This window comes from Halichoerus grypus, chromosome 12 (genome assembly GCF_964656455.1).
Source record: "Halichoerus grypus chromosome 12, mHalGry1.hap1.1, whole genome shotgun sequence".
Taxonomy (NCBI): domain Eukaryota; kingdom Metazoa; phylum Chordata; class Mammalia; order Carnivora; family Phocidae; genus Halichoerus; species Halichoerus grypus.
The window spans coordinates 32053640-32073468 of NC_135723.1; the positions used below are offsets into that span (position 1 = coordinate 32053640).

The following is a 19829-nucleotide window of genomic DNA, read 5'->3' on the forward strand; positions in this document are numbered from 1 at the left end:
AAAGCTAGCTTTGTAATTTATAATACACACGCACACACTCCTTCCTTTGATTTTTCTGGCATTCCTAAGTTTGTGGTAAAAGTTTCCAATATGAATTATTTCTCCAGTCTGCAATGGGGCAGACACCATGCTTGTGCAACCTTAAGGAGTCCATTCAAATTCATGAGAACCAGGCACTTATCCTAAGAAGACATGAAGAACTGCTGGTACTCTCACAAGGAGTGCTTCTGTGTTAGAGAGTGTAGAAGGGGCAAAGCGGTCCTGGAGTTGTACTCCGAAGATTTGTTCAGGAAGGTTGGTGTGAGCAGGCTTCACCCTCTGGGGGACTCAATGGCAAGTAAGGAGAGACGGGCTGGGGACAACAGCTTCTTCTGGAGGAAAGGAAAACCTAAGAGACTGGTGTAGGATGCACCAGAAGCTCTTCTAGGTCAAACTTTTTTTTCAGGATCTAGCTTTAAAAATAAGCTTGTTGCCTCTGGGGATGGGAGTCCTCTCATCCATGCTTCAAACGTTACAGGAAACAATTTCCTTCCTTCAGCTTTATCAAGTGGACTATTTATCACAAAAGAACAAAGGGCGACAGGCCTTTTAAAAACTGATGTTGAGACTGGCAGTCATGACGATTCCCCCGGCTATAATCGCAGACATACCAACAGTAGCATCAATCCTGGTTGCAATGGCACCTCCGTGAGGGAATCCAGGAGCTCCTTGCAGATAAGGACCTCCTTACGATACGCAAACGAGCCTTTCTGATTATGGAACGTTGTGTGTTCAAGGCTTCTGGGAAAGAGCTGGGTCTATGACATTTGTTCTCTTTCATAGGCTTTGCGTCACGGAAAAAGGTTTTGAAGTCTTGATCCTCCGAGTAGCTTTACATTTATATGAGGACAAACGTTTCCAGGAGCTGTCTTCACTTTTCTTCATGAGCTGGTCAAAGAGGAGTCTCATGTCCTTGCGCTAGCTAGGGCTGGGGAGAGAATGGTCCTTATGAATGACCTTCTCGGAGGACACCGACCTCGGTGGCAGCCAGGGATCCCTCGCCTGTGGGGACGTGCCCGGCCAGGGCAGCGGAGGGCTCTGGGCATGCGCAGTCCCACGGCGCTGCTCGGCAGCCTGGCTCGGAGGTTCGGCCGGGCTCGGTCGGCTCCCGCTCCGATGCTCCGCCCCAGGGAAAGAGCACGTGACACCGGTCACATTATGCATCTTAATCATCAAGAGGAAGGTACTAATATCCCTATCTTACAGATGAGGACACCGAGGCTTAGTTTAAATTATTTATTTGCCCAACACCACAAAATTAGGAACTGGTGCAACGCATACACAAACCAAAGTCTAACACCAAAACCAACGCTGCCTTGCCATACTAAACTTTTAGAGCCCTTAACTTCTTTACAATTCTGTTCCCGCCAAATGATGCGCAAGCTGTATAATCTGACTCTTTACAAGTGGGTCTGCAGTTTCTGTTTAAGACTGACATTCTTCCATCATCAAAAAGGTTCCTTCTCCTTTAGCAAAAGGTGAATGACAAACTCTTCAAACATTTTTTAATCAAGTGTGACTTGCTTACAGTGTCTTGCTTTTTGTTGTTTTCAGGTCATACCTAGACATTCTGAGTATTTAAACTGACTGGCAGTACTTATATCCAAACTTAAGCCCAGGGTTCCCCTGAATTCCATTTTTGAGTCCCCAGCTTTCATTTCTAGTCATCATATTAGATCAAACACCCTCTTCCTTCTGATTTCATTACTATTTCATTTGGGGGAGGTGATGGTGGGGAGGAGAAGGTAAGCAAGTGCTCCAGTGGAAGCAAAACATCTTTGTTTTAAAATATTTTTATTTTTAAAATATTTATTTATTTATTATTCATTCATTCATTTATTTTTGAGAGAGAGAGAGAGAGTGTGTGTGAGCGGGGGGAAGGGGCAGAGGGAAAGGGAGAGAGAGAGAATCAAGCAGGTTCCGTGCCCAGCACAGAACCTGACTTGGGGCTCAATCCCATGACCCTGAGCTAAAATCAAGAGTTGGACACTTCACTGATTGAGCCAAGCAGGTGCCCCAAAACATTTTTGTTTTAAATATGTCAAAGAAACTTGGTTGCTAATAGTCCAGTTAATAGAGCAAATTACATAAATGCTTAGAAATTTCCCCAGCTGAATAAGAATGCATTCCCCAAAATGAATAAAGGGAAAATGCAGACACTTACCTGGAGGAAAAATGTAATAAAAGAAATAATTCCAAGGACTAGGAACAATAAAGAAAACATATTACTATTCTGTCGTTTTGTTTCAGGATCCTCATCTCTGGTAAAAACCTGTTGAGAAAATATTTAAAGGTTTTTCAGTTCAAAGACTAAGGAAGTCACCCATTTCCCATCAAGCACAACATTTGGAGGTTAAGATAGGCTTAGTATAATGGAAGTCAGGGCTGGTTTCCCTAAGGCCAAACCTAAAGGTGTGGCCTTAAGGGCCAAGAATGGGTCTGTTGCTCCTAAAGCGTCCCAATACTTTTTTTGCTTATACTCCCTGTCGGAGTAATGAGTGTCACAAGGGCCACACCAGCTATGTAAAGTAGAAATGAGAATAAATACTGTCCTCTTTTGGTGGGAAACTACATTGTATGGCAATTTGTTGTTTTACAATTTGGACACTTCCAGCTGTAGACAAACCTGCCGATGCTGTTTTGGTAAACCAGAGAGAGGCAGTCATTCACTCAGCCCAGACCCTCAGTAAGAAAGGAGCCTCCTTGAGCCAGCCACTTTTGTAGGATGGCCAGTTAGACAGCCAACTGACCCAGTACCACACATGGAGACCTTTCCGGAGATGGTAAGAAGGCTAACAGGATGTCTTGGGCTTAGAGAACATAGAGAATACTTCACAGGGAGAGAAAACAAACAACTCCCTTCATAGTGGGTCAAAATTGTCTTATAACAGAGCTACATTCCTAACCCAACCCAGTAAACTTTATCCTTTGTACAAGAAAAAAAAAAAAGCCCTTTGGAGGAGATAAAATTCATTTTTCTTGATTAGTTATTCCACCCAAAAATAGCAAACAATCAGTGAGCTCTTATTCTGTGATAGATATTATTCTACACAAATTCATGTGTACCATTCCTTTTATCCTCACAATCACCTCCTAACGTTTATTATCATCACCACTTTACACAGAGGCACAGAGAGGTTAATTAACTTGTTCAAGGTAACACAGCCAGCAAGTGATGACCCAAAGATTTAAACCCGATCAATCTAACTCAGAGCCCACAACCTTAAACCCTGTGTTACAAACCTTCAATGAGGCAGACGACTGGTTGCCTAACCAATATCTAGGAGTCAGTGGGCTAACCCTGGCTCACCTGCTTCCAGACCTACTGTTACATGAGGAACGAAGAAAATATAAAATCTTAGGTTGAGTTTTTGTTACACCCAGCTAAACCCATTCCTAAATAGTCCACTTCCATTTTTTTTTTCCTGATGATGCCACTGTCTACCTCCCTGCCTATACAACAAACGCTAGACCAGGAATCAGTTCCCTGTGGACCACCAGCCAAATGTTTATATAGAGCTTCGGTGGAATAGCGCCATATTCACTTGTTTCTGCACTGTGGGTGCATCTGTACTACAACAGTAGAGCTAAGTGTTTGCAACAGAGACCATATGGCGCTCAAAATCTAAACTGTTTACTCCCTTACCCTTTATAGAAAAAGTCTGCTAACCCCTGTCCTAGAACATATGCTCCATGCTATCAGACACTTTATCTCCTTCTTGGCATTTTTTTTTTTTTTTTTTTTTACCACCTGGAACAGTATGTGGCACAGAACAGTCACTGCAAAAAGTATTTCTTGAATGAATACATTGAACGTACAGATACCAAAAAGAAATCAGTTAGCCAGGCATGGGGAGACCTGCATATTTATGTATTTTGGGGTACATCAAAAGTTAATGTTTGGCCTCTTCCATGTAGGGAGCAACTCCTTTCTCCGTTATGTTTTCAGCCATTATGGCAAGGGTATCCTCAGCTTGATAGCTGAACATCTACCGCGAAACAGAGAGCATTCCTGCCTAGGTGGTAGCTTTACTGTTAAAAATGCCACCAGTAAAAGCAGGTACGACCAACATACGTCAAACTTTCAGAATCCATTCCTTTTTGTTTTCATCTTAACAAGTGGGATGGATGTCTTACAGGGGCAGCATGCCGAGCCTGCCCACATCCTGACAAGTGCATATATCACACAAGAGCTTGGTCTCAAGCCAGTCTGACAAACACACCATGAACTCTCTCTGCACCACTGATAGGACTTTTCATGAGGTTTACTCAGAGCCCAGTGATGGCAGGCGAGAGATACTCATCAGATCAGGTTCATGGACTATTTCAGGAACCTGGGCCCTAAGGGAGCAACTAACTGCAAGGACACAGGAAGGCTTGAAAAATTAGCCTTCTTACCCCAAAACAGACTTACATCTTCAAGTTGCTGAGTTTCACGCAAAGGTACATTATTTTTTTGTGGCTTATGTATCCAGCTACAAATATAAACAGCTCATTCTTTACTCAGGACTCACAGGTAAATCCAAAAAATAGACATAAACACTTACCCCTATAATCCTTGAAAATATTACTGAAAATGCTGGTTGCAGGCCGCCATTTATAATAGCACAAAATATACCAACCACAAAATAAGGCCATTCAGTTATATTCAGCTTCAGAATCCTCCAGAAGGAAACTGGAGGTACATTTTCATTCTGGAAAGCAAAATATTACAACAGGCTAGTTAGAAAAAGAATTGATACTTTTTATCAATTTAATGATGCACAGTCCTTCAGTATGTACCAAAAATTTTTTTAAGATTTTATTTATATATTTATTTGAGAGAGAGAGAACATGAGCAGGGGCAGAGGGAGAGGGAGATGTGAGGGAGAGGGAGAAGCAGACGCCCTTGCTGAGCAGAAAGCTCAATGCGGGACTCGATCCCAGGACCCTGGGATCATGACCTGAGCTGAAGGCAGACGCTTAACGACTGAGCCTCCCAGGTGCCCCTGTACCAAAATTTTTACATGAAGATACTTATTCATGTTTTCTTATGAACTGATGGCTATTTAATTTTTTAAAAAGTGTTGACAGATTCTGTTATATTGCTCCTTTATATTTTAAGAAATAAATGATGTTTCCACAAACATTTAACACTTACCTGACATTTGGAAAATTTACAAGTAGGGATAAAAGAACAGAAGTGTCCCCATTAGAATCTCTTTATAATATAGGGGCGCCGGGGTGATTCAGTCAGTTAAGCATCCAACTCTTGATTTCGGCTCAGGTCATGATCTCAGAGTCTTGAGATCAAGCCCTCTGTCAGGCTCTGCGCTCAGCAGGGAGTCTGTTTCTCCCTCTCCCTCTGTCCTTCCCCGCCACTCCCCACCTCCTGTGCATGCGCTCTCTCTCTCAAAGAAATAAATAAATCTTAAAAAAAGAATATCTTTACATTATAAATTGTAATTCTAAAATTCTTGTCTTATAAACTCATTCATAAATTGCAACCTGAGACTCAAATGTTGAGATTTTGGTTTGTGGAATGTTTTGGGAATAGGACAGGAGGATTCTGGATAATTCTTTCTTCTTCCTACTCCTGCCACCCCAGTGCTAGCCCAGAGGGAGGGCTGAAGACATAACTCTACATCCTCTCCGTACCAAGTCCTCTTTTGTACCAAGCTTTCTGTCCTGGCCTTGTGGGTCATGTATATTCTTGCGAGTTGATCTTCTTCTTATTAAACTGGATCCCGAATCTTTAGGAGACATTTCCAAGGCATCAATTTCACTTTTGGATTCACCAACTGCATTTTCTAATTCAATTTCATTCCCTCTTGTCTAAAATAAACAAGAAATAAGCATAAGCAGGTTAGGCTCAGAAAACATGAAAATTGTCAAACATCAGCTATCAAGGAAAGTGGTAATTTACATCATTGTAGGAAAAGATAAAGTTAAACTGCTGCAGGGGCGGTTGTGTGTAAATGTGTGATATATATAAATATATATATATTTTTTAATGTGTGATATATTTGAAAATTAAAACCACTGAATGGGGATTGCCTGTGAATATGCTGAAATAACATGACGTCCTTTCCTTGTATCTTACCTTGTCATCTCCTTTTTGTAGGTGTTTGGGACTCGATATTATTTGCTTTGGGCCAGTGCTATCAACAGAAATATGCTGCATGCCATTCTGTGACCCACGTTTGTCATTTAAAATTTTCTCAGTAGCCACGTTAAAAAATGTCAGAGATAAATCCATTTTTACTCTTTACTTTAACCTAATATATCCAAGATATTAGCTTTTCAACATGTAATCATCATAAAAACTTACTGAGGTATTTTGCATTCTTCTTTTGTACCACGTCTTGGGAATCTGGAATGCATTTTCTACTTTAAAAACTTCAATTCAGAATAACTGTCACTGAAGCGTTCAATAGCCACATGAGGCTAGTGGCTACTACAGTGGATAGTAGTAGATAGATGGATACTGGATAGTATGATGGATAGATGACCTTTAAACCTTTTTAAATTTTATTTTTCTCTAATTAGCCTTCTTTATTTTCCCTCCTTTTCAATGGGAAGAAAAATCTGGTCTGAATTCCCCAAGTATTTTTCTCACCTCTCAAGATAATCAAGTCAAGTAACGTTAATTTATAGTACTAATCACACCAAATCAGTTTTTACCTGAGATATTTCAGGAAAACTCTGGAGTTGGACAATACCTGCATTGTGACAAGTTTGAAGTAAATGCCTTTCTCTTTCATGAGTTCATCATGACTTCCTTTCTCCACAATGACTCCATCATCAAAGCCAGCAATGACATCAGCATTACGAACCGTAGACAAACGATGAGCTATCACAATGGTGGTCCGGCCTTTTCTGGCCTAAAGAGAGAAAAATTAGGTTTTTGAATACATGGACAATTATAGGCAAAAATTCATTCAATTTATATTTACTGAATGCCAATGCCTTGGATACTGTAAAACCATCTAAGCTATATAAGGTAGTCTCTGTCTTCAATAAATGTATAGTCAATTGATAATGGTTTAAAATGATGTTTTATTATAATACATATTAACACAAATGTAACACAAATTAAAATGATGTTTTATTATAATACATATTAACACAAATGTGAATCCAAAAATATAATACATATTAACACAAATCACATATTAATATTAGGTAAGCTTCTAAGAATTTTACTTAACCTCTATCAGCCCAAGTTTACAGTAATAATCAGGGGCTTATACGAAGTAAAAAACGCTACAGTCCAGGCACTGGCCAATCAGAGCAGACCCAGGCCAGTGTGTGGTATTGGTACAGACTAGATAGCACCAGTCTGGGACTCCTAGCATCCCACCTCATAGGACTTCTGGATGATTAAGATGGATAATCAATGTGAGGCAGCAAAGTCCAGTCTTCAGTGCCACTTTGATCTGAACTCAAATCTTAGCTCTGCCATTTATGAATTCCACAATTTTATCCAAATCTTTTAACCTGTGTGAGGCTCAGTTTACTCACATATAAAATGGAGATAGTATTAGTACTCATTTCTTCAAATAGTTGTGATGACCAAATAATATAATGTACACAAAGCATTGTGATATATATACAAAAGTACTTAATGAAAGTTACTTATTCCTAGGTAGAAGCATTATGGAAAAACTGAAGAGCTATGCAAATGTTCTTAAATGCCCAGTGTCATTTTTATTTAATATGGAAGAGGTTAACATAGTTTAATATGGAACCAGAACTTTCTGAGATTTCTTTCACCTCTGTAACTTTCCCCAAGGCTTATGACTTTTGTGACTTTGTATCTCTCTCCAGGAACTAGCAATAAAATCCTCAAACTAACAAGAGGCATATTGATCAATATAAAGAAGAGAAGTGGAAAACTCTGACAAGAAAAAAACGATACATGTAGAAAAATTAGATGGTAGCAAACAGAGGGTAGAGAAGATAATGGATCAATTCTTTGGATATTTTTAAGGGGGGCATGTGGAATTCTCCCTCCAAAATTTACATTCTAAAGGAAAAGCATTTTTTAATAATTAATGTTTTGGGGGGGGCAGAGGGAGAGGGAGAGAGAATCTTAAGTATGCTCCATGCCCAGTGCAGAGCCCTACACAGGGCTTGATCTCACAATCCTGGGATCATGACCTGAGCTGAAATCAAGAGTCAGATGCTCAACCAACTGAGCCACACAGGTGCTCCTAAAGAAAAAGTATTTTTAATGCAACCTTTTAAAATCATTTTTATTTATAATTTAATGCATATTTCCATTGTAAAATAACAAGAAAACACAGACATAAAATTACAGATAAGCAAAGTGAAGGGGGAAATAGCAGCCACAATTCCATCTGCCTCTATTTTGGTTCACTCAGTTTTTAGTAACCTGCTTTTCCCTTCCTCAACAATCTATTCAACACACTGACAGGATGTATAAAAGAACATCCAGTGTCATTTTGTTATTAGAGAAAGGGAAAGCTGGAACAAATATATGTTCATCTTTGAATTCTACGGTGACACTTCTACTCAGGGCACTTCTGGGCTAAAAGGTCTTCACATTCTGGAGAGGAAGATGGTGGTAAAGTAAGAGGACCCTAGGTTCATCTCCTCCCACAAACAGCTAGATAACTATCACATCAACCTAGATACCCCAGAAATCCCCCTGAAGACTGAAAGAACAAACTCCACAACTAAGGAGAGAGAAGAGGCCTCATTAATAAGGCAGGAAGTGAGGAGATGTGTTTTAGGGGAAAACAGGTCACAGGAGCTGCAGTGGGGAGGGAAGTCATGGTTGCAGAGAAGGGCATGTGACAGAGAGAAAGAAAGAGAGAGAGGAGCACACAGGAGAATATTTCCCCAAAACCACTGGCTTGGAAAACAAGATGGGCTGAATTTTGTGAGTTCTTGCAACCATCAGGCTTAAAGCCTGGAGTTTTAAAGGTCAGTGGGCTTGGCTGGGATAAATCTTGGAGGGCACTGCACTGGTCTTGGAAAGAAGGCAGACAAACAACCTGGGAGTGGATAGCGTGGAAACAGTGATCTGAAAAATGCTTGGGGTACACTGGGGGGATATTATTCACTCTTTACAAAGCATATCCCTGAGAGGCAGTGTTTGAGGAAACACCTCTCTGGGAACAAAGGAGCTGGCTGGCACCATTTCCCTTCCCCAGCCCTCAGCATAAACACAAAGCCAGCCACCTGAAGAAAGCAGCTCAGCTCAGACAATGGCTGTCTAACTTGCTTAAACCAAGCCCCACCCTCCTGTGCTCTGGTGGGACTGCCCTTCTAAGTCAGGCTTGCCTCAGTTGGAGCATGGTAAGCCCCTCCTCCAGAAGCCCAGCACAAACCCCTGCCCACTCCAGGTCTCCCCACCAGAGAGTTCTACTGGGCCTCAGTTCTGGTGGAGTTGGTGTCAAGTCTCATTTCACAAGCAGACCAGAGCACACCTAGTTAAAACTCACCACATTCAGGCCAGGGGCCAAATACTGCCTACAGCAGGCAAGGAGAGCCTCTGCAAATGACTGGCCTGAAGGAAAGAGCAGCCAAAACACAACAGCAGAGCGCATGCAGCACACACCAGAGACACTCGCTGAAGTGCCAGGCCATAGACACTACATGACCTCTTCTTCATAAAGCCATTATTTTCCAGAAGCAGGAGACATAAATGGCTTTTGTAGCACAGGGAAGAAGGCAGAGACTTAGACAAAATGCCAAGATGGAGGAATTTATCTGAAATGAAAGAACAAGTCAAGGCCACGGCCAGAGAACTAAGCAAAACAGATATAAGTAACATGCCTGATGGAGAATTTAAAGCAATAATCATAAGGATACTCACTGGGCTTGAGAAAAGAATAGAAGACACCAAGGAGACCCTTACCACAAAGATAAGGGAGTTAAAAAAGAATTAGAGATGAAGAATGAAATAAACAAGATTGGAAACAGGTTTGATGCAATGAACAGCAGACTGGGAAAAGCAGAGGAATGAATTAGTGATCTAAAAGACAAAATAATGGAAAATAATGAAGCTGAACAAAAGAGAGAAAGAAGAATTATGGAACATGAGAATAAACTGAGAGAACTCAGTGACTCCATCAAACGTAATAACATTCATATTATAGGAGTCCTAGAAGAAGGAGAGAGAGAAAAGGGGGCAGAAAATTTATTTCAAGAAACAATGCAGTAAACTTCCCTTATCTGGGGAAGGAAACAGATGTCTAGATCCAGAAGGAAGAGAGAATTCCCATCAAAATCAACAAAAGCAGGCCAACACAAAGACATATTTTAATTAAATTTGCAAAATATAGTGATTTAAAAAGACATCTTAAAAGCAGCAAGACAAAAGAAGTCCTTAACTTACAAGGGAAGACCCGTAAGGCTAGCTGGAGATCTCTCAACAAAAACTTGGCAAGCCAGAAGGGAGTGGCATTATATATTCAAGGTGCCGAATGGGAAAAATCTGCAACCAAAAATACTCTATCCAGCAAGGCTACCATTCAGAATAGAAGGAATGTTAAAAAATATCCCAGACAAATAAAAACTAATGGAGTTTGTGACCACTAAACCAGCCCTGCAAGAAATATTAAAGGGGACTCTTTTAATGTAAAGGAGAGACCAAGAGTAACAAAGACAAGAAAGGATCAGAGAAAATCTCTACAAACAATGACAAAGCAAGTAATAAAATGAAAATACATACCTATCAATAATTACTTTGAATGTAAATGGACTAAATGCTCAATCAAAAGACATAGGGTATCAGAATGGATAAAAATACAAGACCCATCTTTATGCTGCCTACAAGAGGCTCATTTTAGACCTAAAGACACCTACAGATTGAAAGTGAGGGGATGGGGGCGCCTGGGTGGCTCAGTCGTTAAGCGTCTGCCTTCGGCTCAGGTCATGATCCCAAAGTCCTGGGATCGAGCCCCGCATCGGGCTCCCTGCTATGCGGGAGGCCTGCTTCTCCCTCTCCCACTCCCCTTGCTTGTGTTCCCTCTCTCGCTGTGTCTCTCTCTGTCAAATAAATAAATAAAATCTTAAAAAAAAAAAAAAAAGAAAGTGAGGGGATGGAGAAACATTTATCATGCAAATGGATGTCAAAAGAAAGCCAGAGTAGCAATACTTATATTGGATAAACTAGACTTTAAAACAAAGAATATAAAAAGAGACAAAGAAGGGCATTATATAATCATAAAGACATTCCAACAAAAAGATATAACAACTATAAATATCTATGTACCCAACAAGGGAGCACCCAAATATATAAAAAAATTAAAAACATAAAGGTACTAATTGATAATACAATAATAGTAGGGGAAATTTAACACCTCACATCAATGGACAGATCATGTAAGCAGAAAATCAACAAGGAAACAATAGCTTTGAATGATGTTCTGGACCAGATGGAGTTAACAGATGTATTCAGAACATTCCATCCTAGAACAGCAGAATACATATTCTTTTCAAGTGCACATGGGATATTCTCCAGACTAGATCACATATTGGGCAACAAAACAGGCCTCAACAAATACAAAAAGACTGAAATCATACCATACACCTTTTCTGAGCATGCATAATGAAACTAGTAATCAACCACAAGAAAAACATTTGGAAAGACCACAAATACATGGAGGTTAAACAACATGCTACTAAAGAATGAATGGGTCAACCAGGAAATCAAAGAAGAAATAAAAAAAATTCATGGAAACAAATGAAAATGAAAACAAAACAGTCTGGATACCGGGATACAGTAAAAGCAGTCTCAAGAGGGAAGTATATAGCAATACAGGCCTACCTCAAGAAGCAAGAAAAATCTCAATAAATAACCTAAACGAGCTAGAAAAAGAACAACAAATGAAGCCTAGAGCCAAGAGAAGGAAGGAAATAACAAAGACTAGAGCAGAAATAAATGATATAGAAACTAAACAAACAAACAAACAAAAAACCAATAGAAAAGGTCAATGAAACCAGGAGCTGGTTCTTTGAAAAAATTGATAATTGATAAACCTCTAATAAGACTTATCAAGGGCGCCTGGGTGGCTCAGTCGGTTAAGCGGCTGCCTTCGGCTCAGGTCATGATCCCAGGGTCCTGGGATCGAGTCCCGCATCGGGCTCCCTGCTCAGTAGGGAGCCTGCTTCTCCCTCTCCCTCTGCCTGCCTCTCTGCGTACCTGTACTCTCTCTCTCTGTCAAATAAATAAATAAAAATCTTAAAAAAAAAAAAAAAATTTATAAAAAAAAAGACTTATCAAAAAGAAAAGAGAAAGGACCCAGATAAATAAAATCACCAATGACAGAAGAGAAATAACAACAAACACCAAAAAAATACAATTATAATTGAATACGATGAAAAACTATATGCCAACAAATTGGACAACCTGGAAGAAATGGATAAATTCCTAGAAACATATAAACTACCAAAACTGAAACAGGAAGAAGTAGAAAACTTGAACAGACTCATAACAGCAAAGACATTAAATCAGTAATCAAAACACCTCAACCAACAAAAGCCTAGGGCCAGATGGCTTCAGAGGTGATTTCTACCAAACGTTTAAAAAAGAGTTAATACTGATTCTTCTCAAACTATTCCAAAAAAATAGAAAAGGAAGGAAAACTTCCAAACTCATTCTATGAAGCCAGCATTACCCTGATACTAAAACCAGATAGAAACTCCACTAAAAAAGAGAACTACAGGCCAATATTCCTGATGAACATGGATGCAAAACTTCTCAATAAAATACTAGCAAACCAAAGCCAGCAATATATTAAAAAAATCATTCACCACGATTAATTGAGATTTATTCCTGGGTTGCAAGTGTTGTTCAATATTCTCAAACCAATCAACATGATACACCACATGAACAAAAGAAAGGATAAGAACCTTTTCCTTTTATTTCAATAGACACAGAAAAACATCTGACAAAGGACAACATCATTCATGAAAAAAACTCTGAACAAAGTAGGTTTAGAGGGAACATACTTCAACGTCATAAAGGCCATATATGAAAGACCCACAGCTAACATCATCCTCAATGGGGAAAAACTGAGAGCTTTTCCCCTAAGGTCAGGAACATGACATGGATGTCCACTCTTACCACTATTGTTCAACATAGTACTGCAAGTCCTAGCCTCAACAAAAAGATCCCATAGGGTCTTCAATAGGTATTTATTCAAATCAGAAATGAACCCACAACTATATGGTCAATTAATCTTTGACAAAGCAGGAAAGAATATCCCATGGGAAAGACAATATCCAACAAATGGTTTTGGGAAAACTGGATAGCAACATACAAAAGAATCAAACTGGACCACTTTCTTACACCATACACAAAAATAAATTCAAAATGGATTAAATACCTAAATGTGAGACTTGAAATCATAAAAATCCTAGAGGAAAACACAGGTAGTAAACCTCTTTAACATCAGCTGTAGCAATTTCTTTCTAGATATGTCTCCTCAGGCAAAGGAAACAAAAGCAAAAATAAACTATTGAGACTTCATCAAAATTAAAAGCTTTCTGCACAGTGAAGGAAATAATCAACAAAACTAAAAGGCAACTTACTGAATGGGAGAAGATATTTGCAAATGACATATCTGATAAAGAGTTAGTATCCAAAATATATAAAGAAATTATAAAACTCACTACTCAAAAAATGAATAATCTAATAAAAGATGGGCAGAAGACATGAACAGACATTTTTCCAAAGAAGACATACATATGACCAATAGACACATGAAAAGCTGCTCAACATCACTCATCATCAGGGAATTACAAAACTACAGTGCGATATCACCTCACACCTGTCAGAATGGCTAAAATCAAAAACACAAGAAACAACAGGTGTTGGTGAGGATGTAGACAAAAGGAACCCTTGTGCATTGCTGGTTGGGATGCAAACTGGTGCAGCCACTATGGAAAACAGTGTGGAACTTCCTCAAAAAGTTAAAAATAGAGCTACCCTATGACCCAGCAATTGCACTCCTAGGTACTGACCCAAAGGATACGAAAATACTAATTCAAAGGGATACACGCCACCCAATGTTTATAGCAGCATTATCTACAATGGCCAAAGTATGGAAACAGCCCAAGTGTCCATCAACTGATGAATGGATAAAGAAGAGGTGGTACATGTATACAAGAGAATATTACTCAGCCATAAAAAGAATGAAATCTTGCCATTTGCAATGACATGGGTAGAGCTAGAGTGTATTATGCCAAGTGAAATAAGTCAGTCAGAGAAAGACAAATACCGTATGATTTCACTCATATGTGGAATTTAAGAAACAAAACAAATAAGCAGAGGGAAAAGAAAAAGAGGGAAGCAAACCAAGAAACAGACTGTTAACTACAGAGAACTAACTGATGGTTACCAGAGGGGAGGTGGGTGGGAGGACGGGTGAAGTAGGTGACGGGGATTAAGGAGCACACTTGTGATGAGCACCAGGTGATGTATGGAAGTGTTGAATCACTATATTGTACACCTGAAACTAATATTATACTGTATGTTGACGAACTGGAATTTAAATAAAAACTTAAAAAAAAAGAGGTCTTCATATTCCTTGTCCTCACAGAACTAGGTTGGTTATCAATACATGCCAGAGACCAAGCAAACAGTGCCTAGCACAGTGTAAGCACTCAAATCTGATTTGGTGAATGAGACACATGAACTCAAGGATTGCAGGAAGGTCAGACTCTGCTGACAGTCAAGGACATTTCATGGACCAGGTAAGCTTCCCACATCATCGATTCTCTTCCCCTTTCCTGAGGACAAGAAGTTTTTGTCATTTCCCATAGGGTCTTCAATGGGTATTTAACATCTTGGAAATTAAATGTGAACCTTCCTCTCTGCTCAGCGGGAAGCCTGCTTCTCCCTCTCCCACTCCCCCTGCTTGTGCTCCCTCTCTCGCTATGTCTTTCTGTCAAATAAATAAATAAAATCTTTAAAAAAAAAAATGTGAACCTTCATTATATTTTCCTCTTGTTGACAACAGCAAAAACAGAAAGCCTAAAGGGTTATCTCTACAGCCAAGTTTTCAAGATCACAACGAAGACCAATTTTCATTTGAATCTCTCTTTCTCGTCGTTTAATTTAAAAATTTTGCAAGTATCTTTCAGTGAAAGTTTATTTGTTTCTATTTAAAAAAAAAACAAACAGAAGTAAATAGAAATTAAATGAACAGATCCAAAGAGGACTGGAGATGTGATTTTGATGCTTGACTGGATCACTTTCAGAGCTATCAGAAATGTCCTTTTTAAAAAATAATATCAAGAAGAATTAACAGTGGGATGTCCTTATGCTTACAAATTAGGTTGGTTTGAACTGAGGCTCACAGACCTTATCCAGGGCCACTTGAACCACTGCTTCGCTTTCAGTGTCCAGAGCTGACGTGGCCTCGTCCAGCAGGAGGATCTTGGGGTTGCGAACCAGGGCCCGAGCGATGGCTATCCTCTGCTTCTGTCCACCACTCAGCTGGGCCCCTCTCTCTCCAACCAGGGTGTCAAATTTCTACAACACAACGCAGAAAATAAAGGGGGCGGGGTGGTGGTTAGCAAAACAACAAGCTATGTCAGCTACATTTTAAGATGGGAAGTAATCCCACAAACAACCCACAGGCAATACGATCCAGTTCCTTAAAACTCAGCAATAACCAACCCCAATTTTTACAAATATACCTACTACGAGTTGATGGTGCTAGAGCTTCAAAATCTGAAGTCATTGTGATTTCTCTTCTTAGGAGTCTCCTCTAATGCATAGTAGATTCCTAACTTCTTCTGCATTAAGCCGGCATTCTAGTCTTTGAACCTCTAGCATGGCAAAGATCGAGAAGGACTTACATTAGGTAGTTTCATGATAAAGTCATAGGCGTTGGCTTCCTTGACAGCTTTCTCGATCTCTTCCATGGTGACATTTTCACGGCCATAGCGTATGTTTTCAGCTATCGTGGTGGCAAACAACACAGGTTCCTGACTCACCACACCAGTAATTTCCCGAAGGTGCCTTACGTTTATGGCCCTAATGTCCTGTCCATCAATACAGACCTGAAATAAAAAGTAAGCATGAGTTCCATGCATTGCCCATTTGGAATGTGAGATGTGCCTCGGTGACTGCTGCTTCCTGCAGCATCGCCGTCAGCAAGAGCCACCTCACCATGCCGTCCGTGGGGTCATAGAGCCTCTGCATCAGCTGCACTGTCGTGCTCTTCCCACAGCCGCTGTTCCCAACCAGCGCCACCGTCTGCCCACTCTCAACCTTCAGGTTGAGGCCCTTCAAGATCTAACAGGACAAATGAGAAATAAACATAAGGGCAATACACAGATCCTGGGACTATGAACTGACAGTTCAAGTCAAAACGAGGTTTACATACACATTTAAAAAAAAAAATCACTAAAATAAAGTATCAGAAACTCTTCATCCAATACGTGGTTGAATCACTGATTAATCACGTATCTTTGTACCTTAACTTCTTTTCGAGACGGGTAACTGAAGTGAACATTTCTGAATTCCAAATTTCCCTTAATATTATCTGGCTTATGTCCATTCTTCGAATAGCTGTCAATGCTTGGTTTCTAAACAGAATAAAATTTCAGAAGATGACTAGGTTACAAGGGCTGTTTTTAGTGACGTTTGTGGAGAGTTGGATAAAGCGATAAAGGAATTTACTTTTAATTAGAAAAACTTTTACATGAGTATGGGAAGAGGCTCATGTGTAAGGATTTTTAAAAATGGTGTTATGCATTTTTTTCTTCTAGTAATGCTTTGAACTGATGTTTCTCAAACTTTTAAGTAGCATGATTCCTTTTGAGCAACATTAAAAATGTGCCTTTATGATGTCTGAAAAAAAAAAAGAAAAAGAAAAACTTTTACATGGATAAACGACTAGCCCAGACTTACGTTATCAATTATCTTGAAAATTTCGTAAGCTGCCCCTCTTGCGTTTGCAAATGCTTCAATGCTTGGAGATGCCTGTCCAATACTGAAAGCCCCAATTAATACAGAAAAGAAGACCTGAGGGATGTGAAGGAAAATCATCAAGTTACGTAGTATTTATTACATTTTTTTCATACATCTTTCTTCTAACATAGCTAATTAAATTTTATTAGTAGTATTATTTTTGCTAATTAACTTTTAAAGTGACAAGTCAACTTATGAGTCCTGGGTGTTAAAAACATTTTAGAAGTTTAAATCCTTTTTGATTTACCCTACAGAATTAATCTTACTTGCTCGGTGAAACAATGGAACAAGTTCCACGGGACCAGAATATATTCTATTTATTTTATTTTAATATATATTCTATTATATTTATTTAAGAGCTAATCATTTTGGTTTAGATCATCATCAAGGCATAGGGGAAACAAATATCAAAATGAGTGTCAGAAGACCAAGGTCCAAATTCTGGATAAGCCCTAACCGGCTATATGTCTTCGGGCAACTCTCCTAGAGTCTCCAGGCTTTGATTTCTTCATTTGCCAAACTAGGCAGGAGTCTATCTGTTTTCCTGAACTGGCAACCTTAGAGTGTATCAAATGAAACAGTACATACGAAAATATTTTGTAAACGATAAAGCACACATCTAGGGCATTCTTTTTTTTTTTTATTGTTATGTTAATCCCCATACATTACATCATTAGTTTTAGATGCAGTGTTCCACGATTCATTGTTTGTGCATAACACCCAGTGCTCCATGCAGAACGTGCCCTCCTCAATACCCATCACCAGGCTAACCCATCCTCCCACCCCCCTCCCCTCTAGAACCCTCAGTCCGTTTTTCAGAGTCCATCGTCTCTCATGGTTCGTCAACCCCTCCGATGTCCCCCCTTCATTCTTCCCCTCCTGCTATCTTCTTCTTCTTTTTTTCTTAACATATATTGCATTATTTGTTTCAGAGGTACAGATCTGAGATTCAACAGTCTTGCACAATTCACAGCACTTACCAGAGCACATACCCTCCCCAGTGTCTATCACCCAGTCACCCCATCCCTCCGACCCCACTCCCCACTCCAGCAACCCTCAGTTTGTTTCCTAAGATTAAGAATTCCTCATATTAGTGAGGTCATATGATACATGTCTTTCTCTGTTTGACTTATTTCAATCAGCATAATACCCTCCAGTTCCATCCACGTCGTTGCAAATGGCAAGATCACATTCCTTTTGATGGCTGCATAATACTCCATTGTATATATATACCACCTCTTCTTTATCCATTCATCTGTCGATGGACATCTTGGCTCTTTCCACAGTTTGGCTATTCTGGACATTGCTGCTATAAACATCGGGGTGCATGTACCCTTTCGGATCCCTACTTTTGTATCTTTGGGGCAAATACCCAGTAGTGCAATTGCTGGATCATATGGTAGCTCTATTTTCAACTTTTTGAGGAACCTCCATACTGTTTCCCAGAGTGGCTGCTCCAGCTTGCATTCCCACCAACAGTGTAGGAGGGTTCCCCCTTCTCCGCATCCCTGCCAACATCTGTCATTTCCTGACTTGTTAATTTTAGCCATTGTGACTGGTGTGAGGTGGTATCTCATTGAGGTTTTGATTTGGATTTCCCTGATGCCGAGCGATGTTGAGCACTTTTTCATGTGTCTGTTAGCCATTTCGATGTCTTCTTTGGAAAAATGTCTGTTCAAGTCTTCTGCCCATTTCTTGATTGGATTCTTTGCTCTTTCGGTGTTGAGTTTGATAAGTTCTTTATAGATTTTGGATACTAGCCGTTTATCTGATATGTCATTTGCAAATATCTTCTCCCATTCTGTCGGTTGTCTTTTGGTTTTGTGGACTGTTTCCTTTGCTTTGCAAAAGCTTTCTATCTTGATGAAGTCCCAATAGTTCATTTTTGCCCTTGCTTCCCTTGCCTTTGGTGATGTTTCTAGGAAGAAGTTGCTGCGGCTGAGGTCGAAGAGGTTGCCGCCTGTGTTCTCCTTTAGGATTTTGATGGACTCCTGTCTCACATTTAGGTTTTTCAACCATTTGGAGTCTATTTTTGTGTGTGGTGTAAGGAAATGGTCCAGTTTCATTCTTCTGCATGTGGCTGTCCAATTTTCCCAACACCATTTGTTGAGGAGACTGTTGTTATTCCATTGGACATTCTTTCCTGCTTTGTCAAAGATGAGTTGACCATAGAGTTGAGGGTCCATTTCTGGGCTCTCTATTCTGTTCCATTGATCTATGTGTCTGTTTTTGTGCCAGTACCATACTGTCTTGATGATTATAGCTTTGTAATAGAGCTGGAAGTCCAGAATTGTGATGCCGCCGGCTTTGCTTTTCTTTTTCAACATTCCTCTGGCTATTCGGGGTCTTTTCTGGTTCCATACAAATTTTAGGATTATTTGTTCCATTTCTTTGAAAAAAGTGGATGGTATTTTGATGGGGATTGTATTGAATGTGTAGATTGCTCTAGGTAGCATTGACATCTTCACAATATTTGTTCTTCCAATCCATGAGCATGGAACGTTTTTCCATTTCTTTGTGTCTTCCTCAATTTCTTTCATGAGTATTTGATAGTTTTCTGAGTACAGATCCTTTGCCTCTTTGGTTAGATTTATTCCTAGGTATCTTATGGTTTTGGGTGCAATTGTAAATGGGATCGACTCCTTAATTTCTCTTTCTTCTGTCTTGTTGTTGGTGTATAGGAATGCCACTGACTTCTGTGCATTGACTTTATATCCTGCCACTTTACTGAATTCCTGTATGAGTTCTAGCAGTTTTGGGGTGGAGTCTTTTGGGTTTTCCACATAAAGTATCATATCATCTGCAAAAAGTGAGAGTTTGACTTCTTCTTTGCCGATTTGGATGCCTTTTA

General features: G+C 39.7%; 1 protein-coding gene and 1 pseudogene across 3 annotated transcripts in view; both read right to left on the bottom strand.

Moving 5' to 3' along the window:
- Nucleotides 1-19829, bottom strand: part of ABCB1 (ATP binding cassette subfamily B member 1) — a 118960-nt gene that overhangs the window by 35824 nt on the left and 63307 nt on the right. For all 3 annotated transcript variants that reach the window (XM_078059206.1, XM_078059205.1, XM_078059207.1), the window contains 9 exons: nt 16919-17032; nt 16483-16593; nt 16175-16300; nt 15862-16065; nt 15362-15532; nt 6741-6902; nt 5677-5853; nt 4587-4733; nt 2204-2311 (listed from right to left, as the gene is read on the bottom strand). In XM_078059206.1, coding sequence (XP_077915332.1) covers nt 2204-2311; nt 4587-4733; nt 5677-5853; nt 6741-6902; nt 15362-15532; nt 15862-16065; nt 16175-16300; nt 16483-16593; nt 16919-17032 — 1320 coding nt within the window. The remainder of the gene's footprint in view (nt 1-2203; nt 2312-4586; nt 4734-5676; nt 5854-6740; nt 6903-15361; nt 15533-15861; nt 16066-16174; nt 16301-16482; nt 16594-16918; nt 17033-19829) is intronic.
- Nucleotides 230-2176, bottom strand: LOC118528256 (acyl-coenzyme A thioesterase THEM4 pseudogene; annotated as a pseudogene).